Source organism: Serpula lacrymans, assembly GCF_000218685.1.
Source record: "Serpula lacrymans var. lacrymans S7.9 unplaced genomic scaffold SERLAscaffold_19, whole genome shotgun sequence".
Classification (NCBI taxonomy): domain Eukaryota; kingdom Fungi; phylum Basidiomycota; class Agaricomycetes; order Boletales; family Serpulaceae; genus Serpula; species Serpula lacrymans.
In genome coordinates this window covers 257,133-278,008 of record NW_006763308.1, presented here as the reverse complement: position 1 = coordinate 278,008, position 20,876 = coordinate 257,133, and the positions used below count along the sequence as shown (strand labels likewise).

The following is a 20,876-nucleotide window of genomic DNA, read 5'->3' as shown; positions in this document are numbered from 1 at the left end:
ATGAGAAGGTGAGAAGGAGAGTGGATAGCCCTTGTACGTAGTAGCCAGTACTTTGACTTAAACAAGAACCGACCTAAATCACTGGGGTATACAATTCCTGATTTGCGAATGTTCAATTTCTCGAGTGAAAAGAGTGACGGATATCGATCGGGTCGATTTTCGATTTTCGATGGGCCTATTGATCACGTGCCTCGATCGATTGATTTTACCCCACGTTCCAAGTTTTTCGACACGCCGAATTTTCACAAAGTCCCAGGTCTGGCTCACCTGAGTCACAACACTTATCTAACATATTAGTAAGATGTAGAAATTATATTACATAAGCGAACTTCGGAGCTTCGCCCGAAGCTTTAGTCTGTGATTACAACCAGCCTTTTGTGGCTATCATTGTCTTTCACATGATATTTACATATATTTGTTATATAAAAAGCATGTATTTACGTTGTTAGGCATTCGTTTGCCAAAAGAATCCTTCTCCCGCGCCTGTTCCCACGCCCTGAGGGACCGAATATCCAACATAAGAACACTGCAGATGATACTTGTTACTACTTAGAAAGCCTTACCTCTGCTGCAGCACTTCAGCAATAACTTCAGGACTCAGCAGTGTCTTGGCTGGGCTATTGCCGTTTTTGCCACATGGGCCCTTTTGTCATCCGACCCGTTCCACTCATCCGGCACCACTTCTGACGATGACAAAGCGACTCTATTCATTGTTGAGCACAGTGGGCTCAACATTAAGCTCAATTTTAGGTATTTTCCACTCATTTTTTCAAAGTGGTGGTTAAAATATACATCGTATACTAATCTACATGACAAATTCAGCCTTGTTATCTCGGGGCTGTTATGTTTGCTGTATACTGATGGATAAGGTTTATTCTTAAGGTTTTGGAGCTTGGCACAATGCGGCAAAGCATCACATATGCAGTTATTCGGCAAAATGTGTACAGGCCAGTTTCAACATTACAGTGTGCTGATATATTTTCTCACAGTTAACTAATAGCCTTGTTGTTGTATTCCACAGCTTCCACAGCATCATCCATACCTTCCTACTGACCTTCAGCTTCTCCATTGTTGCCTCAAACATCATGTCTACCAGGAAGATCAGCAAGAGCCTCAAATCAACATCATCCCATGTCAGGATAACACTATTCCGAGGTGGTACAGCCAGTACTTCAGTAGCTCAACTGGACAAGATCAGGCAGGAGCACATTGAAGCTGAAAATAAAAGGTTTCAAAGTAAGTAGCTACTTGTTTTCACACTATACCCTAATTTTGTTGTAGACAATGTCCTTGGAGCAAAAGAACAACTTGGCAAAGCATACCTTGGAACAGGGATTAATCCCCAAGACACAACAATGCTCTTTGATGATGCAGAATCCATCTCTTGTGGAGGTGAAGAGGACAACAGTGACTCTGATAAAACCCAAATCTTTGGCAAATTCTTTCAAACTTTTGACTGTGACCCGTAAGTCAATCAATCTGATCAAGCTTATTAATTGTGGCTACATAGTACAATACAGGGAGAATGGTCATGGTTGTCACTAGTTTTCCACAGCTGATTGTGGCTGAGGTTATCATCAGCTGCTTGTTATAAAGGAATAACTGAAACTTTTTACAGAGATAGCAAGGCCATACATCTGTAATCACCAGCACCACTCATTAGGAAGTAAGGACTGAAACTTTTTACAGTGTAGGTGTTGTCACATCTATAGTCCACAACATCTGCTTATTAGAAAGGAAGGACTGAACCTTTTTACAGCAATAGCAAGGACATAGCGTCTGTAATCACCAACAGCCGCTTATCAGGAGGGAAGGATTACATTTGACAGTAATAGGCATTTTCACATCCCTAATCACCAGCAGCCGCTCATTAGGAAGAAAGGACTGAAGCTTTTTGTACAATATAACAAGGCCAAGGACAAGGTTTGTGTAGCTACACCAAATGACATAAGTTCCTGCTAACATTATGTTAACGCTGCAGACAAGAGACATGTATATTTCTAATCTCCATCTTCTTCGGAACATGGGGCACTGGAATCATTTATCAAACCTGCACTTTTGTACTTTTGCACAGACCATTTTTTTTGCGGCTTCTAAACCTGCTTGCCCCTTGCTTGACAAGCTTGGTTTATAAGCTGCCGCTTCTTTAGTTCATTTTTAGTGAGTTTAGACCATTTGCACTTTCCATTTTGCAGACTGTTAATAGCTTCTGTACTCCAGCTCTTCTGCCAATCTGTGCAGGATTTTGAACAGTATTGCCACATGGCTAGCCAGTCAGGGCTATGCCATAGTGCTCAACTATCTTTTTCTCATAATTATTGTAATTCATCTTGATTGCTCGGCTGCCGTTATTGGAATGCAGTATAAACTCTGTACAGGGTGAAAGATAGGTTGTTATGACAATGATTATTGATATCATTACTCACCCAGCTCATCTTGGATTATAGTATGGCTCTCGCTAATTAGTTTGTTGGGAGGATGCTGACAGTTCACAGATGACGCTAGATTTAACAAAGTATTAGCTGTTGGATAACAACAAAGTAATGGAACTAGAACAACTTATACCACTGATTATGTATGCTTCAAGCTTCAGAGCTAAGTTCCGGGGTTCATGGCCAAGAATATCTGTGCTGAATTGTTCTGCTTTTTCAGAACAAACACCTTGGGCTCTGCATAATCTTCTACACCCCCCCCGAACAGCAACATAGAAGCCATCCATCCCTGTTTGAGTAGAAAGTGCTGTCCACTTCCATGTATTGTTAGTAAATTCACATGGACAAAGTGATTTTGTCCACTTTACGTCTTGATCCATTGCAGTGAATATAGCATTGACGTCGTGTAATAGAGCTTTTGGGTTGGCCCTAATAATGGTCAATTTTTTTTGGCAAGCTTTGACTGCCTTGAGCTCAAGCTGCTGCCGGTCAGCTAATAAAAGCTGCTGATAAACCTTCAATAGGTCATCCTTGTGGATTCTTATGAAGTCTAGGAGGCGAATCCGCTCCCCAACAGAACGGCCTACATATAAAGAAGAAAGAGAAAATATTAGTTTGTACAAGAAAAGGATGGTATAGTGTACCCACCTTTATTGGCTTGTTGTAGTTTATCCATCAGAAATGCATTCCAGATATTAACCCAGCGTTTTTGTTGTCGCAAATGGTTCAAAAAAAAGAGTTGGTTTTTTGTCCATTTGAGAGAGCTGTTAAATCATAAGATTAGTTAGAGTCTGTCAAGTGATCACATACAGACATTGAACTCACTGGCCATATTTCTTTGTTGGCCGCATTCTGTTCATGGTTTTTTTGAGCAGCACAGATATTATGGGTGAGTGATTCAAACCACTGCCTCTGTTTGGTTTTCTGGGCCACAGTCAGCTTTGGCCGGATACACTTCGGCTGTGTGAGAGTCATTTCTATAATGCTGCAAGTTTTTCTAGACAAGTCAGCCTTAAGTATGGAGCTAGGATTTATATGCCAAAAATCTGGCTGCTTAGCATGTTAGAATATTCTATGTACCTAGATACATAATATGGAGCATGTAGTAATACAAATACAGTTTCTACAACAAAAATTAGTCATGAAACACTGAGTCACTGAGTGGAACAATGGAATGGTTGACTTCCATATATCTGTGCTTGATGTAGTAGTAGATCCATCTGGTTCCTATTAACCATTCTTGGCAAAGTCCAACTCAGTTGTGGTTGTAGAGCAATGTTAGGTGATCTCAGCCAACTAGGGGGTAGCGGGAGTAGCGGTAACCACTCCACTGACTATGACATCCAAGGTAGCAACACCAGGGTTGGGTTTTGCCAGGTCTAAGGTAGCCAGCAGATTGCTAGGCAGAGGTTCAGGATTACCTGTTCAAATATGTATTAGCGAGTTGAAAAAAAGGCCCTGGATAAGACGGCACTCACCATTTAAATTATGCTGCAGATCAACTGAATTGAACAAATGGGCAAAGTACACTGTATTCCATGAAATCCGTCAAAATCAAAGTTAGCCTGGAGTAAGACAGAAAATGAGTCATGCTGTTTGATAAAAGTGAGATTCACAAACAATCTAGTATAATGATGATATTAATAATGTACCGTTGGCTCTGGACTGTCTTGCAAAGTAAAATCAAGCCATGAGAGGCAATCAACTGGGGTTGGGAGATTATTACACGGCATAAGCTGAGTACTAGAAAAATAGACTTGTTCACAGGAGTGAGGTTGACTGTTGTAAATGAGGACTGACACAAATTGTTATGATAACACAATTTCCGGACATTTCCTTTCTTTTTATTCTCCGCTTCAACTCTATACTTTAAGTGCCACGCGGCATTTCCCCTTTCCTGCGCCGCGTTGCCTTTCTCTTATTTTTAGATTTAACTCTCTCACGCAGTGAAGCTGGCCATACGGGCTAGGCCCTATGACATTATCAGCCACTGCCTTCATCAACTGTATAGTACACATGTACAAACAAACCTGTAGTAGTATATATACCCCAATAGATCCAGCAGACTCCTCAGCGAGTCCTCCTGTTGTATACCAACTAACTCACTGCAGCCTAAGGGGTAACCACTCCCCAACTTCATCTTCTCTATAGTGTGTTCTGAGTGCGCCAGAGTAATTCACTCTTGGTTGTTACATTAGGACTCGCTCTTACTACTCTCTCGCACGTGTGTGCAAAAGTCCCATTGGGCACCCAGACTCCAGGGTGAAGGAGATTGGGATCCGATACTCAGCTGGGAAAAGGTTGATCCGCAGATAGCAAGCGGGGACCCCCAGTTACCTTTTTTTTACATTACCAAAGAGAACAAGTCGACATGTCGTTGCAACCCCAACAAGACATGAATGCTCTGCTGCACGCCATGCGCACGCAGATTGCAGCATTAACCTCACAACTCGCCGAGATACAGGCAAACCCCCCTGTAGCAACCCCCTTGGTGGAAAAGAAGTTCAACAAGAAAGTCGAAGTCGTCGCTGACCCTGGCGCCTTTGAAGGAGACAGAGCGCGATTCGCCGAATGGTGGATCAAACTCCAAATTTGGGTCAAGGCAAACTGGGATGCATTTGCCGATGATTTTGAGGTAGCCACTGCGGTGCTATCTTGACTAAAAGGACCTGTGGCGGGTCAATACGCCCAAGTACGACTCCAGGAGTGTTACACCGCGGGTGTGTGGCCTACCTGGGACGATCTCAAAATTGAGATCAAAAAATATTTTAAACCACAAGCTGAGCGTGACTGGGCACGTCAGCAATTCCTTGGCCCTGGCGGCTGAGGAAGTACGATGAGTCGGTAGAGCCATAGAGCTCTACACCATGCACCAAGGTGGCGGGTCCACCAAACAAAACAACATATCCCAGAGGCGCCCTGGGTCATCAAACCAACATAATCACTCTCACGGGTTCAAGCCGTTCAGGCTGCAGCCAGGACAGGGTGCTCCTATGGATATCGGCGCGGTCCAAGGCGGACAGATGCGCAGATTCAAGGGCAACTGTTACAACTGTGGCCAGGAGGGACATATGTCCCGAGACTGCAGAAACAGGGCGCAGGCTGCCCAACAAAAAAATAATCAAGGGCTCCAGGCGCGCCAATTAGAAACCGAAAAGCCGGACGATCGGCTCAACTCTTTGGCCGGTCGTTCGTACGACGAAATCCGGGCCATTTTTTATGACCAACAGGTCAATGAAATGAAGGCTCAGGGAAAAGAATTTGGGGCTTAGGTCACTTGGGTACCTTAGCTCCTGCTAAAAATGAAGTAAACCACAACAAAGTGGCCCCTGCTCCGGGGTGTTGCATGAGCAATAAAGGAAAGACAGGGATGGCTCCCCAAATTATAAATAAATTTCTAAATTTGTTATCCGAAGCTTGTACTTGTATGAAACACTGCGATTGTAATATTTATGATACTACCACTGCACCAGCGTCTCCCTTGGAGCGTGGCCCCGGTGAGACAAATAATAGGGTGCTTGATTCCGGTAAAAATAAAATAGAAAAACATGAATCTTTCAATGTTTCCCCTTCTTCTTCGGAGCCACCCTTTCCCAAAATCCCAAGGCGTGTGTTGATGCGCACGTATGTATTCCAAAAGGAGATTTGTTTAGACGTTGGCGTGGAAAACCTTGCCCGGGGCAAAGTACACCCAACAAGCGCCCTGCTTGATTCAGGCGCTAATGGGATCTTCATAGATCAGGTCTGGGCAAAGCAAATTGGACTCCCCCTTGTAAAATTAGATATGTCTATTCCTGTCTACAACATTGACAGTACGCTTAACACAGGTGGCTGTATCACTCACAAATGTTCTTTTGTGGTCGAATACCAAGGACACAGAGAATGAGTCACTGCCGAAGCTACCCAACTAGGGAAGATTAATTTAATCTTGGGCTGGACCTGGCTATTTAAACATAATCCCGAGATCAACTGGCAGACAGGGGTTATCACATTGTCACGTTGCCCTCAGGAATGTGTAAACTTGGGTGAACCAAATCATGTCCGTCACGATGAGCGTCTTGAAAAGTTAAACGCTAGTCACATTTACAAGCTCAGATCTTTAGAAAAGATCGACGATGACGACGATGAGGTAAAACCTGAGGAAGAGATTAAGAGGCTGGTGCCTCCTGAGTACCATGACTTCTGGAAGGTCTTTTCAAAACACAAATCAGAGCACTTCCCAGAGGCTAAGCCTTGGGACCATGCTATAGATTTGAAAGACACCTTCAAACCAAGAAAAGGACACATGATACTGCTCTCTGCTCCAGAAAGAGATGAGGTATCTAGTTTCATAGACGAACAACTTAGAAAGGGTTACATCAGACCTTCCAAAAGTCCTATGACGTCCCCGGTGTTCTTCATTCCTAAAAAGGATGGTAAGAAGCGCATGATTATGGACTATCGTTACGTGAATGAGCACACGGTTAAAAATGCGTATCCGCTGCCTTTGATTAGTCAGCTAGTGGACAAATTGGCTGGCGCCAAGATCTTAACAAAAATGGATCTCAGATGGGGGTACAATAATGTACGAATCAAAGAAGAAGATACTTGGAAGGCCGCGTTCATGTGCCACCGAGGATCTTTTGAACCCCTTGTTATGTTTTTTGGGTTGACCAACTCACCGGCGACCTTTCAGAGCATGATTAACGAGATCATTGCGGATATGGAGAACTGTGTCGTCATTTACATTGACGATTTATTAATATCTATGAAGTCGAACGATGAGGCTGAGCATGACAAAATCGTGCAAGAAGTCCTTCGACGCTTACAGGAACGGGACCTATTCGTCAAACCCGAAAAATGTAATTTTAAAGTGAAGGAAGTAGACTTCCTTGGTATGATCATAGGCCAGAATGGAATCAGGATGAACCCTGAGAAAGTTCAAGCTATTTTGGAATGGCCAGAACCTACTCGTGTCAAAGGAGTTAGGGCCTTCCTTGGCTTAGGTAATTTCTACCGAAGGTTTATTGAAAACTTTGCGAAAATCACGAGACTGTTGAACGATCTCACAAAAAAAGACATTGTTTGGCATTGGGGCGCCAAAGAACAAGAAGCTTTTGATAAGCTTAAACAGGCATTCACAACAGCGCCCATATTAGCATTTCCAGAATTAGATAAAGAGTTCCGGCTAGAAACCGACTCTTCTGATTTTGCTACTGGGGCTGTTCTATCAATCAAATGCCCTGACAATCTTTGGAGGCCTTGTGCCTATTTATCGCATAGTTTGTCGCCTACAGAGCGCAACTATCAAATTTACGACAAAGAGATGCTAGCCATCATTAGAGCTCTAGAGCACTGGCGGCACTACTTAGAAGGTGCTAGACACCAATTCGAAATTTGGACCGATTATAAAAACCTAGAGTATGTTACGATAACACAATTTCCGGACATTTCCTTTCTTTTTATTCTCCGCTTCAACTCTATACTTTAAGTGCCACGCGGCATTTCCCCTTTCCCGCGCTGTGTTGCCTTTCTCTTATTTTTAGATTCAACTCTCTCATGCAGTGGAGCTGGCTATACGGGCTAGGCCCTATGACATCATCAGCCACTGCCTTCATCAACTGTATAGAACACATGTACAAACAAGCCTGTAGTAGTATATATACCCCAATAGATCCAGCAGACTCCTCAGCGAGTCCTCCTGTTGTATACCAACTAACTCACTGCAGCCTAAGGGGTAACCACTCCCCAACTTCATCTTCTCTATAGTGTGTTCTGAGTGCGCCAGAGTAATTCACTCTTGGTTGTTACACAAATCTACAACAGTGTGTTGTTATAATGACTCAGGTTTGCCTCATGTTCAATGTACTGCAAGTCTGATGTTCTAACGCTCTGGGTGAGCTCTATTGTCCTATATAATGTGTCAAGCAAACTTGAATCAACATATATTCCAACACTACTTTAACACATTATGATATGCCTTGAATGTAGTCTTCCAGTCTGACAGCCTCATCATTTAACTGATCTTCAATAAGTGTTAAGTCCTAATCATCTCATCATTCTCATTATGATTGCTCCCTGCTGACATATCACCCAGCATGCTATAAATTTGTCCGGTATATCCTTCAAGCTTGTAAATGCAACGTAGCCAGTTACAATGGACATTGTTAATCTTATGTTGTTCGGCATACAACAAGTAAAGCTCAGCAGCAAGGAGAGAGGTGTTGACTTTTGTCGCATTGTAGGACTCGAATAATGACCTGTGTTACAATACACAATTTTTGGTCCTTTAAATTTCATTCTCCTCTTTAAACTTTCTACTGTAGTTTTCACACACTGTGCCATGCGGCACTTTCTATTTTGTTCAAACTCCACCTTCTTGTGCTGTGCTGCCTTTCTTCTTATTTTAGCTACAAGTCTCTCACACAGTGGAGCTGATTACACGGGCTGCGCTCTCTGACATCATCAGCTACTGCTTTCATCAACTGTACAGTACATAAGTACAAACACGCTGTAGTAGTATATTTACCTCAATAGATTCAGGAGACTCCTCAGCAAGTCCTCCTGTTGTTTACCCACAACTAACTCGGTCCTATCTTGAGGGGTAGCCACTCCCTCTCATTACTCTTTTGCTTGTCTGAGTTGTGCGCCAGAGTAACTAACTCTTGGTTGTTACAACCTGTCCTTGTTATCTATCCACGTGTGTAGCCTTTGTACCTCAACATTGAGTTGTAGAACTTCTTCCTTTGCACATTGAATCTTGAAGAACTTTATGGCTATTTGCTGGTTTGCTGAGACTGTCCAAGGCTTGGCAAGAATATTGTGCCTCAAATATTTCAATAGCATGAACTCACCGGGTGTAGCATAGCTAACTATTTCTGAATACTCCAGGATAGGCTGTGGAGGATTTTGCTTTGGTGCTATCCAATTATATGTTTGAAGTGCAGTTCGAATAGCTCCTAAACGCTTTGCCAGGGCCCTAGAGATTTGTTTCCGCATGTTATACCCTATGGATAGCCAATTAGGAGTGTATCAGTTACTTAAACATAAAACACACCATTTTCAGATAAATTAGCTTTTAACAACTCCAAAAGACGCTATATAACCAGTCCCTCTAACTCTTCAACCACCAAAATTGAATATTGGTGCCCAATGAACTCCTTTGCTTTAATATATTCACAATGTGATTCATCCCAACGGGTTGTTATTTTAGCCTGGTGCTCCAATTCTTCGACACATTTTTTCTTCCGAGTAAGACCTTAATATACAACATATTTCTTCTGCCGAGTAAGACCTTAATATAAGGACTTTACTTTATCTTTGGCTGCTTGAGAACTGAGCTGTGCAGGCTGGGACAAACCAGAATCTGAGCCAAAATGCAAAGGTATGTAAGTCAAAAAAGTTAGGGTGATTTTGTTGGTTTTGGCCCTAAAAGTATTAATGTCAGATCATTGAGACAACAAATAAAAAAGATTTTGTACTCAAGCTTTTGTAGCTTGTCAAGCTCATCAACGTAAGTTACCGTCATCACGTTATACTCAAATCCTGTTGACAGATTCCCAAGGAAGGCAAGTTCTTCCAAATTCTACTGTACAAAGTCTGCATTGCTAATATTATGCAAGGTTTAGAATTTTTCTACCACCGGGCTGTAATAATAGATAATAGAGATTGCCTGCCTGTAGTTATTTAAAAGGAAGTGGCCTTTGTAGATTAATAAAACTTTGGAGAGCAAAAGTGATAACATATTTAGCTCAAGATATTTATCAACATTCCACTGATCAAAGTGAAGGTCCAAGAATTGTGCCCAGTGGAAGTATGAGATATGTTGGACTATAGGAGCCAGTGTATTTGATGATGCAAAGACTCTTTCACATGTCTCCATATCTTCCAAACCAAAACCTTTCAGATAAAGTGGATGATTGTGGAGCTGACATTGTTGGTTATGCGCTGTCATGCACCAAAATTGATTGGTAGCATGGACAGGTGTCAATAACGAAGCGAATATTCGAAAAGACTCGCCTTTGCGCCATACAGGCACAGTGCCACGTGGAATAGTACTTAATATTGCCTTTTTAGAACTTGTGGCTGATCAGTACCACCTCTATTAGGCAATCCAGTTGCACTCACCTTTGCTTTTCCATCCGGTACTTTCCGTGTTTCGGCACTTCGGCAAATTTTTGCGTCGCCACTGGCTACACATTGCATTGCGCCCTTGCTTTTGTCGTTTCCCTTACTCCCCTTCCTTTGCCTAGCCCCACCATGGGCCCCTTCCTCTCCTTTTTATTCTCACCTGACAGTCGTTTCTGAATCCCCATTCTAATCGACCTCTTCATCACCTCCACCCTCCTCCTCCTCATCTTATTTGCACCCCCACCATTTCTGATGTCACCACTTCTTATCCGTTTCCGTTGCCAATCCATTAACTACCACGTGCCACTGCTGATATCAGCAAAGCCCCGGCGGCCAGTCCAAATAGGGCAACAGGTCCATCTTCATGACGTCGATCTGCCATCACATACTATCAAAACATCAGTCGCTTGTCTTGCCTGGTTGGAGTGTGGGTGGGTAGTTTTTGAGCTGGGGAAGGTTTATCCCCTTGCGTTGCCCATGTTCATTGCTGTCCCATTCACTTGAGTACACTTATATTTTGTCCATCGTCTTTGCTACAGCTACACCTACCACACGCTGCCTGGGACTCACTTGTTCCAAATTGGAACTACTCCTCTCCCTCCCTCGTTTGATCAGGTGGTCCAACACAACCAGTCCATTGGTAAGGCCATGGAACTGTCGGATATGGACTAGGTGGTGGACCGGTGGCTCCAGTTTCTTTTTTTTCAGCAGAACATTCATTTACAGTGCGATTATTTTTGATTTTTGAATCATTTTTATGGACACATATTTTTTTAGAATGCCTGACTGACAATAAAGGAACTGTGTTGATACTGATAGTGTTTTGCCTTGCCCTTTTTTTACTGCATCTTCTTCCCATGACATCATGATTTTCCTGCTCTCTTTTTGCTATTGGACTTTACTTTATGGCTGTACAAACCTGTGACATTACTCACAGCATTCATTGTTCTATCCCTTTCTTTCCCTTATTTTGACAATCTTATCCTGTAGCAACTATGCAGGATTCGTCAGCGTACATTCCTTCCTTCATGTTCTTTCTCATTCTTTTTGCGCAGCTATACTGTGCATAGCCTACCTTTCTTTTTACTATATATATAAACCCCTGTATTTTACCTTGTAAAAAAACAACAAAGAACTCCAATCCAGACTTCTTCTCTAATCTCAAGTTCACTACTCTTCTACTTGTGATCCAGTGTGGTCACAACACTTCCCACTGCTACCACTGTTAATTGCTGTCATCGTCACTTTCCACTTTTGAAGTCATTGTTATCCCTTTTGATTAGAGTCCTTCTGAGCACTACAGTTTGTGCATCAGGAGCCTGCTATCACTGGGAACCTCGTCACCTCGTCATCTTTATCACTCTCAAACCTACTTTGTGCTACAATTAGCAAGGTAGTGCTCATCTATACTCGTCATTAAGCCCCCATCTTCTATAAATTCAACTATCCCTCCTCCTCAAAACCCACACCCATACCTCTCTGGGTTTTACTTTGAAGGACCATCATACATACCACCCCACGAACAACCAGAGCACCCACTGTTCTAGGAGGCAAAGCCCATAAACAAGTTCCGTGGAATCTGGGAGGATTGTTTGTTAGTTTGTTTTTGTGTGTGGTTTTCTAACAACAGTTCTCATCATCGACAATTGGAGCCCACCGCAAGGGGTGGTTTCCTTCAAGCTAAATACCAACCATTTCATCGCCATCACTGTCTAATTTATCATCTACACCTTCTATCTCACCTACCGCTTTATCTGTCCCATCCCTCTCTTCCAGTAATTCAATTTCTGTACCAGCTTCTACTCAGCAAGTTTCGCGTTTACCCCCTATATTTTCCACTATGAATCAACCTACTACTCTTTCAGTCATCACTATGCCAATTCCTGGCACTCGTTATGCTCCTAAGAAGTTCAAGGGAGACTATACTCGTGTCAGGGATTTTGTTCTCCACTATGAAAGCATCTGTCATGCAAACAATGTCACTGCTGACGATGAAAAATGCTCAAGCATTCTCCAATACTGCTCCACATATGTTCGCGAAATTATTGAAGGAATGAAGCACTTCATTACGCCCTCATGGAACAGTCTCAAAGACGAAATTCTCCAGTACTTTGATGCTGCAAAAGCAGAGGCCAAATTTAAAGAGCATCATCTTAAACAGCTGGTCAATGCTTCGCACAAGAAGAAAATGGGCTCTCTGGACGATTTCAAGAGCTACATGAGGAAGTATGTTCGTGTTGGAGGATGGCTTCTTGCCAAATCCAAGATCACCCAGGACGTATTCAATCGCTTTTTCTGGAAAGGACTACCCAAAACCCTTCGTCATTGCGTTGAAAACAGACTCCTTCAGAGGGATCCTACCCTTGATCTCTCCCAGCCTTTTGTCTTTGATGATGTTGTCAAGGCTGTAGAGCATGTCCTTCGCAGAGATCGCTTTGATGATGAAGATTTTGACTCTGATGATTCGGATTCAGACTCGGATTCAGAGAACTCTTCCAGTTCTTTGGACGATTCTTCTGACTCTGACAAAGAGGCAGAACCACCTCGTTATATCAGGAAAACCACCAAGCAGAAGAAAGAGAAAAAGCGCACCCCTGAGACAGAGAAAGAGAGAAAGCTGTTGAGTCCTTCCAAGTCGAAGAAAACCCTTCATTCCTTAGACAAAGAAGAGCACACTGCTGTCAAGCAAGATGAAGTAGAAACACTTATCAAGAAGTTGGGTTCTATGACAATCAAAGATCCTAACTATCCTCTGCTCTACTATTGTGCTATCAAGCTTGACACTGATGCTCGACTTATACTTCGCCCTCCCACTTTCATGAACCAGTCAGCCAGACCATCTTGATCCTCTCAAGGAAGCAGCAACTTACCCACTCAGCCTACTGCTCCACCCACTGCCACTCTGCCTACAGCACCTCGTGTTCCCTTCCTTTGCTATGGATGCGGAAAAACTGGTCATGGAGTTAATGAATGCGCAGATATGCTTGACTTACTGTCAAAGGGAATTGTCAAGAAGGATGACACTGGTGGCTTTGTCATGTCTGATGGGTCTAGAATCATGCGATCAAGAGAGGAACCCATAGCAACTGCTGTACATCGCACTATCCCCAAGTCTAACCTACTCACTACGACTTCTTTCATGTCCATTGCTGAAGTAGCTGACTCTGATTCTGATTCAGATGAAGAGCCTGTCTATGCAGTAGATCGTCCAGACAGAGTGTCTAAGGAGAAGCGCAAGCAAGTCTTTGATGGTGTCTACATTCCTCCTAAACCAGATTGGGCCAAAGCTGTAAAAGGAAAGAAGAAAGAAGAAGAGAAGCCTGTCGCTCCAACCATAGCCCCTGTTCCATCAAAACCACACATCTTTGATATTGCACAGCCTATCTTTGATCCCACTAATGATGATGTAATCATGGAAGACGCTTCCCAGACCACCAAGAAGAATCCCCCTGCCGATAAACAGAAGAAACCACTCAAGACTTCATCTACACTTTCGCAGAATCTTGACTCCAAAGCCATCATTGATCAAATTCTCAGCACCCCTATCCCCCTATCTATTGGTAATGTCATTGGTCTATCAAAAGAAGTTTCCCAGAATCTCCAAGAAATGATGAAACCCAAGCGCGTTAATTTTGGGCTAGACAACAAACCCCAAAGCTTGACAGCTGAATCACTTTTTGCCATCACTCATGCCGACCTTATTCGTGTTCCTGTTACCTCTAATGGCGAAACTATTACAGCTATTGTTGATTCAGGGTCTGCTCTCAATATAGTCAGCCGCACTATTTGGGAAAATCTCATTCGCCTTCCCATGGATACTAGTATTTGACCTGTAGTCAAAGATGCCAATGGAGGATTTGGTAGACTTGATGGTTTAGTCAACAACGTGGCTTTATACTGCGGAGAAGTCAAAACTTATGCCAATATCTTTGTTGGGAAAGACACTGGATACGATCTACTTCTTGGATGACCATGGACACATGGGAACTATGTCAGCATTGAAGAAAGACTTAATGGCACTTATCTCGTCTTCAGAAAGGATGGCAAAATCGAAAACCCAGCCCTTGAAGTCAAGGTATCATCAGATCATCGTCCTATTCACTATGTCAAACCAGTATCTGGAGTATCCAATACAGTGTCGAGCTTCTTAGTCACGGACTATGACTTCAATGGAGAAGATCTAGATGGAAATACTGATGAATCGGAAACTGCTGCTGAAAGTGTCACCCCAGAAGAAGAAACTGTGCCTGTTCCAGATAATTCCCCAATTGGTTCAATCGAAAATTCTAGCACTCTCAGAGCACTGCAAGACCTGGAAACTTGTCTAGAAGAAACTATTGAAGCCCCTATCCCTATCCCCAATGCCAGCACCTTTGAAACATTCTTTGACTTTATTCGCTCAATCAGGGAAGATGAAAGGTCTGCTATTTTTGGTCTACTGAACAACCTTCGATATAGTCACAACATGAGTTCACTCTCACTGACTTCAGACTATGTCATGAGAGGACACCATGGCTTCGATGAAAACCACAACCTTTATGCTGATTATGTCCTGCTCCATGCTCATTTGCGGTTTGACCAGAATCATAGACCTGGAAGAGCACAATCCATTATCAGTCGCTCAGGAACTGCACATATCCGCTTCTTTCCTCAAACAGAATCATTTCCAATTCCCACTGATGAAGATATAAATGGACCTCCATCACGTGATATGAATGGTCAAGTCAATGTGACGGTGGAAGTAATACAAGAATCCGATTTGGAGCCGATACACAATCATATAAATGGATTAATTAATGATGACTCATCCACTGATGATGAATCACCACCCCCATATTTGCGTCAACAGTTACCATCAAATATCAGTGACTCACCCCCATCACCATCCTCTACCAATGCTACTATTGCTTCGTCAATTTCTCCTGATAATTGCACACTCATGCACCATAATTGCACACTCATGCATACTATTTGCAATGATAGTCAAGAGGATGAAAGGGAGATTAATTCCTCACCGCCCCTTCAGCTATCCCTTTCCACAATAATAGGAGTGGAGCATCAACCTTCCATCAATATATCATCCAATATTACTCCATATCTTTGAACTTCCATGCATCACTATCATCATTTTCCCACGTCACCATCAGCTCAGCCATTATTGATTATTCACACCAGTGCCAGAAATTCTACCCCGATTCTAACACATCTTCACTCCATCCTAAACGCTTACATTGAGCATTACAAGCACCTAACATGTCCTGGCTCAAAGGGTTTCATATTACTAAAGAAGCTCTCATCATCGAGATTGTGGTGGGAGTGTTACTTGTCCTCGCCCTCTTCTACGGTTTTGTCTTCCCTCATATTTGCACTTATTGTCGACGAGAACGTGTTGAGGTTATTCACCTCCACAACAGGACAATTCATCCATCCAGTGCATCAACATTTACCACCAGCACTGAGGTGCTTGCTAGTGCCGCAGTTGAAGTTTGAGGTAGATGCTGGTGATACGTTTCTATATTCCTTTCTTACTTAACACTCTATTCAGCGCTTTTGGACCATATGCCACTTTTTCCCTTTTTCTTCTTTCTTGTTACATATCTATTACTTGTACAAAATGGCCTCTTAGATTTCTATGTTATCCGGTTTTTCCTTCCTTTACTCTTGTACCAACTTCTTTTTCTATTGTCTATGTTCCCCTTTTGTTCTTATCTAATCTTTTTCATTCCCCCCTTGTAAAACATCCGACCTCATCCCTATCCTATTCTGTCCGAGATGACGCAAAACTACCACGGCACTTTCCTTCTTTGAACGCTTTTTGTTTTGACCATAGTTATATGATAGATATTGTGGACCCTATACCTGTACCAGCACCTGATTGGTCGAGTTTTGGAGCCTACAAATGTGTTGAATGCAGAGTCAAACCTGTTCCTGGAGTATTCCCAGAAGATGCACATGTCACTCGGTCATTTCCAGAAGACCCACTCCTTTCGCTCCCACCCCTTCCTGTCCTTCCCCCAGAATTCATTCCCACGCCGAAGCTCACCAAGGAGCGCCTTTATGACGAAATGAAGCTAAACTCTGATGGATTCTTATGGCCAGAAGAGGAAAAGCTTTTCGCTCACATCATGATACTCAATCAGCGCAGCCTTGCCTTCGAGGAAACTGACAGAGGAACGTTCAGAGAAGACTACTTCTCTCCCTACGTTATACCTGTTCTCCCACATGTCCCTTGGGAATACAAGAACATTCCTATTCCTCCTGGAATCAAGAATAAAGTCATAGAATTGCTCAGAGACAAAATCAAAGCTGGAGTCTATGAGCCTAGCCAGTCGTCTTATCGCTCTAAGTGGTTTTGCGTTCAGAAGAAGAATGGCAAGATTCACATCGTCCATGATCTTCAGCCACTTAATGCAGTCACTATCAAAGACTCAGGAGTACCACCTATCCTTGACGACTTTGTGGAGCCATTTGCTGGTTCTCAATGCTATACTGTGTTTGATCTCTTTTGGGGATTTGATGCTCAAAAAGTGCACCCTGACAGTCATGACCTTACCTCTTTTCTATCACCACTAGGACTTCTGAGGATTACTTCTATGCCTATGGGATTCACCAATTCCGTTCCAGAATTCCAGAATTGCATGACTTTCATCCTGCAAGACGAAATTCCGCATATTGCCAATATCTTTGTTGATGACCTCCCAATCAAAGGACCTACTTCTCGTTATGAAGATGCAGATGGTAACCCAGAGACCATTCCTGGCAACCCTGGCATTTGTAGATTTATATGGGAACATGCCATTGATGTTCATTGCATTATGCATAGAGTTGGTCATGCTGGCGGAACTTTCTCTGGAAAGAAGACTCAGTTATGTCGTCCCCAAGTTGTGATTGTCGGACAAGTATGCTGCCCAGAAGGTCGTCTCCCTGACAGTACCAAGGTGGACAAGATTCTTAAATGGCCAATTCTCCAGACTCCCAAAGACGTTCGCAGTTTTCTTGGTCTATGTGGCACAGTTTGCATTTGGATCCGCAATTACTCTGCTCTTGCATGCCCCTTGACAGAATTGTATCACAAAGGAGCTGAATTTCAATGGGATGAACGCAGACAAGAAGCATTTGATGCTCTGAAGCATGCAGTATCTTCTGCACCAGCACTTCACCCTATAAATTATTCGTCACACAACCCAGTCGTTCTTTCAGTTGATACCAGCAAGATTGTTGTTGGTTTTATCCTCTCCCAGCTTGATGAAAATGGAAGGAAGCGTCCAGCTCGCTATGGCTCTATTCCCATGAATGATAGAGAGGCAAATTACAGTCAACCCAAGCTAGAATTATATGGTTTGTTCAGAGCACTTCGTCATTTTTGCCTTTACATTGCAGGAGTAAAACACTTGCATGTGGAGGTGGATGCCAAGTATATCAAAGGCATGCTCAACGATCCAGATCTTCAGCCTAATGCCACTATCAATCGTTGGATTCAGGGCATCCTTCTTTTTGATTTCAAGCTCATTCACATACCTGCTGATCGTCATCGTGGTCCTGATGCATTATCTCGTCGTCAACCAACAGAGGAAGACTTTGAAGATGCTCAAGAATCAGATGATTGGCTTGATGATATCGCTCTTTTTGTTGATCTTGCCAGACCTCTCCCATATCACCCTATGTCACTCCCTTCGTTCCTTACCAATGATTCTTCTCAGTACAATATTCTTCGTCGAATCTTCCACTTTCTTCAAACTATGGAGCTGCCTATATTTTCCTCTCTTCAAGCTCAAAAGTGTTTTGTCAAGCAATCACTTCAATTCTTCTTGAAAGGGGACAGCATGTTCAAGCGTCGTCACTCTGCTCCTCCTCTCAAAGTCATCTTCAATCCTGACCTTCGACTTCACATCCTTACTGAAGCACACAAAAGGCTTGGTCACAGAGGAGTCAATGGTGTATTCTCTACAGTCAGAGAGCGCTTTTACTGGCCCCATATGTTACAGGATGTCAAGCATCATGTTCGCACCTGCCATGAATGCCAGATTTGAAGTGTACGCAAAAGTGAAGTCCCACTTACCATCTCATCACCTCCTACAATCTTCACCAAAGTCTATGTTGACATTATGCTCATGCCCAAGGCCAGAGGATATCGATATCTTGTTGCTGCAAGAGATGATCTGTCACTTGCTGCAGAAGGAAGAGCATTGAAGAAAGCATCTGCACATAATCTTGCTCGCTTTTTCTGGGAAGAAATCATCTGTCGCTATGGAGCTATAGGAGAAGTTGTCACAGATAATGGAAGCGAAGTCAAAGGAGCATTTGAAGAGCTTGTGGAACGTTACCAGATCCCTCATATTCGCATTTCTCCCTACAATTCCAAGGCAAATGGTGTTGTTGAGCGTGGACACTTCGTCATAAGAGAAGCACTTGTCAAGTCCTGTGAAGGGAATGTCGATTTATGTCCAACCAAGGTCCATCATGCCTTCTTTGCAGACAAGGTCACTACTCGTCGTTCTACTGGATTCAGTCCTTTTTATCTGTTGCATGGAGTTGATCCAGTCCTACCATTCGATCTGACAGAAGCGACTTTCCTTGTTCATGGATTCCATACTGCAATGTCAACAGAAGACCTCATTGCTCTGCGCATTCGTCAACTAGAAAAGAGACAGGACGATTTGCAAGAAGCTGCACTCACTATACGCAAAATTCGTCTCAGATCTAAAGCGCAGTTTGAGAAACTCTATGCACGAAGGATGTTCAAGAACAAATACCAGCCTGGAGAGCTTGTTCTAGTGCGGAATACTCAGGTTGAGAAAGAGCTGGATCGTAAAGCAAAGCCTTGTTACAATGGCCCTTATGAAGTTGTGCGACGTACTAAAGGAGGATCATATGTTCTAAAAGAAATGGATGGATCAGTATCACGAAGAGGAATTGCAGCATTTTGCCTACTTCCCTATTTCAACCACCACTCTATGCCCCTCTTGGACAAACTGGATGACCATGATAACGACCTAGATGAACCAGAAGACGAACCTGACCATGAGCATGACTACTCAGATGATGAAAATAACGATTAATGACTTACCTGAACGAATTTTATGCTGACATGACCCTTTAATGTGTTGCCATGTTTCGTTCCCTATGACCCTACCTTTATGGAAGCAACTGGGGACAGTTGCAATTTCAAGTTGTCCATGGATGTCATGCACCAAAATTGATTGGTAGCATGGACAGGTGTCAATAACGAAGCGAATATTCGAAAAGACTCGCCTTTGCGCCATACAGGCACAGTGCCACGTGGAATAGTACTTAATATTGCCTTTTTAGAACTTGTGGCTGATCAGTACCACCTCTATTAGGCAATCCAGTTGCACTCACCTTTGCTTTTCCATCCGGTACTTTCCGTGTTTCGGCACTTCGGCAAATTTTTGCGTCGCCACTGGCTACACATTGCATTGCGCCCTTGCTTTTGTCGTTTCCCTTACTCCCCTTCCTTTGCCTAGCCCCACCATGGGCCCCTTCCTCTCCTTTTTATTCTCACCTGACAGTCGTTTCTGAATCCCCATTCTAATCGACCTCTTCATCACCTCCACCCTCCTCCTCCTCATCTTATTTGCACCCCCACCATTTCTGATGTCACCACTTCTTATCCGTTTCCGTTGCCAATCCATTAACTACCACGTGCCACTGCTGATATCAGCAAAGCCCCGGCGGCCAGTCCAAATAGGGCAACAGGTCCATCTTCATGACGTCGATCTGCCATCACATACTATCAAAACATCAGTCGCTTGTCTTGCCTGGTTGGAGTGTGGGTGGGTAGTTTTTGAGCTGGGGAAGGTTTATCCCCTTGCGTTGCCCATGTTCATTGCTGTCCCATTCACTTGAGTACACTTATATTTTGTCCATCGTCTTTGCTACAGCTACACCTACCACACGCTGCCTGGGACTCACTTGTTCCAAATTGGAACTACTCCTCTCCCTCCCTCGTTTGATCAGGTGGTCCAACACAACCAGTCCATTGGTAAGGCCATGGAACTGTCGGATATGGACTAGGTGGTGGACCGGTGGCTCCAGTTTCTTTTTTTTCAGCAGAACATTCATTTACAGTGCGATTATTTTTGATTTTTGAATCATTTTTATGGACACATATTTTTTTAGAATGCCTGACTGACAATAAAGGAACTGTGTTGATACTGATAGTGTTTTGCCTTGCCCTTTTTTTACTGCATCTTCTTCCCATGACATCATGATTTTCCTGCTCTCTTTTTGCTATTGGACTTTACTTTATGGCTGTACAAACCTGTGACATTACTCACAGCATTCATTGTTCTATCCCTTTCTTTCCCTTATTTT

The 20,876-nt window shown here is 43.1% G+C and overlaps 7 protein-coding genes across 7 annotated transcripts; 6 read left to right on the top strand and 1 right to left on the bottom strand.

Moving 5' to 3' along the window:
* Positions 1 to 1,085: 1,085 nt before the first annotated feature.
* SERLADRAFT_412027 (uncharacterized protein) lies at positions 1,086 to 1,559 on the top strand (the record flags this gene model as incomplete). The annotated part of the gene is made up of 3 exons (XM_007324378.1): positions 1,086 to 1,236; positions 1,282 to 1,465; positions 1,511 to 1,559. The coding sequence occupies 3 exons, from the start codon at positions 1,086 to 1,088 to the stop codon at positions 1,557 to 1,559; spliced, it is 384 nt and encodes a 127-aa protein (XP_007324440.1).
* A 707-nt stretch (positions 1,560 to 2,266) lies between these two features.
* Positions 2,267 to 3,292, bottom strand: SERLADRAFT_412026 (uncharacterized protein; the record flags this gene model as incomplete). Its single annotated transcript, XM_007324377.1, has 6 exons — positions 2,267 to 2,370; positions 2,427 to 2,481; positions 2,662 to 2,739; positions 2,801 to 3,015; positions 3,081 to 3,196; positions 3,258 to 3,292. 6 exons carry the CDS (start codon positions 3,290 to 3,292, stop codon positions 2,267 to 2,269), a joined length of 603 nt encoding a protein of 200 aa, XP_007324439.1.
* Positions 3,293 to 4,803: 1,511 nt separating this feature from the next.
* Positions 4,804 to 5,259, top strand: SERLADRAFT_443757 (uncharacterized protein; the record flags this gene model as incomplete). The annotated part of the gene is made up of 2 exons (XM_007324376.1): positions 4,804 to 5,067; positions 5,137 to 5,259. 2 exons carry the CDS (start codon positions 4,804 to 4,806, stop codon positions 5,257 to 5,259), a joined length of 387 nt encoding a protein of 128 aa, XP_007324438.1.
* Positions 5,260 to 12,381: 7,122 nt separating this feature from the next.
* Positions 12,382 to 12,792, top strand: SERLADRAFT_353096 (uncharacterized protein; the record flags this gene model as incomplete). Its single annotated transcript, XM_007324375.1, has 1 exon — positions 12,382 to 12,792. A coding segment is annotated over one exon (411 nt), but the record flags the coding sequence as incomplete, so codon positions are not given.
* Positions 12,793 to 13,953: 1,161 nt separating this feature from the next.
* On the top strand, positions 13,954 to 14,370 carry SERLADRAFT_353104 (uncharacterized protein; the record flags this gene model as incomplete). Its single annotated transcript, XM_007324374.1, has 1 exon — positions 13,954 to 14,370. The coding sequence occupies one exon, from the start codon at positions 13,954 to 13,956 to the stop codon at positions 14,368 to 14,370; it is 417 nt and encodes a 138-aa protein (XP_007324436.1).
* Positions 14,371 to 16,315: 1,945 nt separating this feature from the next.
* On the top strand, positions 16,316 to 16,474 carry SERLADRAFT_403551 (uncharacterized protein; the record flags this gene model as incomplete). Its single annotated transcript, XM_007324373.1, has 1 exon — positions 16,316 to 16,474. A coding segment is annotated over one exon (159 nt), but the record flags the coding sequence as incomplete, so codon positions are not given.
* A 2,361-nt stretch (positions 16,475 to 18,835) lies between these two features.
* On the top strand, positions 18,836 to 19,480 carry SERLADRAFT_336578 (uncharacterized protein; the record flags this gene model as incomplete). The annotated part of the gene is made up of 1 exon (XM_007324372.1): positions 18,836 to 19,480. A coding segment is annotated over one exon (645 nt), but the record flags the coding sequence as incomplete, so codon positions are not given.
* Between the last annotated feature and the right edge of the window lie 1,396 nt (positions 19,481 to 20,876).